Raw genomic sequence first — 1,684 nt, forward strand, 5'->3', positions numbered from 1 at the left:
AGTATCCCCCAAAGATGGGCTACAGCTCCTAGCATCACATAGTAATAAGAGCCGGCTTACCCACATCTGCAGTATGGCAGAGTAAATTAGGAGAGTGAAGGCATCATAATTCGGAAATATTTGCAGGATTGATATGGTCCACGAGAGTAAGATTTACAATCCATACTTATATTGGTGTTATTTAGGGGATGCATTTCTCCAAGTAATTATTACAGTCCTTTATGTGCCTCAAAGGATTGTAGGTCCCCCATATTGAAAGAGTCATTTCTGAAACAACAGCAAGAAAAAAACAGATCAAAAGAGTGAAATGAACCTGTATATCTTTCTCTAGTGTATGGGGCAAGACCAAGCTGGCACAGCCCGATGGCTCGTGACATTGCTAAGAGGGATGGCTGTTCATTACATTTGTTGTTGTTATCAGTTTTGTTACAATGGGGTAACTAACCGCTTCATGTGTGAGAAGATGGCCATGGAGACAGAGGACCCCAACCAGACTGTGGTGAGCCACTTCTTTCTGGAGGGTCTGATGTACACAGCTGAACATCCTAGCCTCTTCTTCCTCCTCTTCCTCCTCATCTACAGCATCACCTTGACCGGGAATCTCCTCATTCTCATAACTGTGGGCTCTGACCCTCACCTCCGCTCCCCTATGTACCACTTCCTGGGGCACCTCTCCTTCCTGGATGCCTGTTTGTCCACAGTGACGGTACCCAAGGTCATGGCAGGCCTCCTGACCGCAGAGGGGAAGGTGATTTCCTTTGAGAGCTGCACTGTACAACTTTACTGCTTCCATTTCCTGGCCAGCACTGAGTGCTTCCTATACACAGTCATGGCCTATGACCGCTACTTAGCTATCTGTCAGCCGCTACACTACCCAGTGTCCATGAACAGACGGATGTGTGCAGGGCTGGCTGGACTCACTTGGACCATAGGTGCTGTGCACTCTGCAATCCACACCTCCCTCACCTTCCGCCTGCTCTACTGTGGTCCACACCACATTGCCTACTTCTTCTGCGACATCCCCCCGGTGCTGAAGCTGGCCTGTGAAGACACCACCATTAACGAGCTCGTCATGCTGGCCAACATTGGCATCGTGGCTGCGGGCTGCCTGATCCTCATCGTCGTATCCTACGTCTTCATCGTCGCGGCAGTGCTGCGCATCCGCACTGCCCAGGGCCGGCGGCGAGCCTTCTCCACCTGCTCGTCCCACCTCACAGTGGTGCTCCTGTACTACGTGCCACCTGTCTGCATCTACCTGCAGCCTCGCTCCGGGGGGGCAGGAGCTGGGGCCCCCGCTGTCTTCTACACGATCATCACTCCCATGCTCAACCCTTTCATCTACACTCTGCGGAACAAGGAGGTCAAGAGGGCTCTCCAGAGGCTTCTGGGCCGAGGCTCACGAGAGTCTCCAGCAGGCAGCCCACCCCCCTGACCTGTGCTGGGATTCTTCATTTGCCTGCCAAGAAAACAGCTATTCCCAGAGCAAAATGGGGAGGGGAATTCATTCAGGTGGGAATCAGTGCAACTGAGTTTCAGCCCAGCCACAAGCTTTTCCCCCTCCCTTTGGCCAAGTGACATTTCTCAATCACAAACTCAGTCACAAACTCCCCATCTATAAAATGGAAGGACCCCGTAGGTGATGTCTATGACTATCTTCCGGATCTAAGTTCCATGGCTCAGAGGT

General features: G+C 51.8%; 1 protein-coding gene across 1 annotated transcript; it reads left to right on the forward strand.

The window, feature by feature from the left end:
* The first annotated feature begins 442 nt into the window (after positions 1-442).
* Positions 443-1,432, forward strand: LOC123949886 (olfactory receptor 10S1). Its single transcript, XM_046017596.1, has one exon. The coding sequence runs from the start codon at positions 452-454 to the stop codon at positions 1,430-1,432; it is 981 nt and encodes a 326-aa protein (XP_045873552.1). The 5' UTR covers positions 443-451.
* Positions 1,433-1,684: the final 252 nt, after the last annotated feature.

The sequence above is a fragment of the Meles meles genome, chromosome 8, assembly GCF_922984935.1.
Source record: "Meles meles chromosome 8, mMelMel3.1 paternal haplotype, whole genome shotgun sequence".
NCBI lineage: Eukaryota > Metazoa > Chordata > Mammalia > Carnivora > Mustelidae > Meles > Meles meles.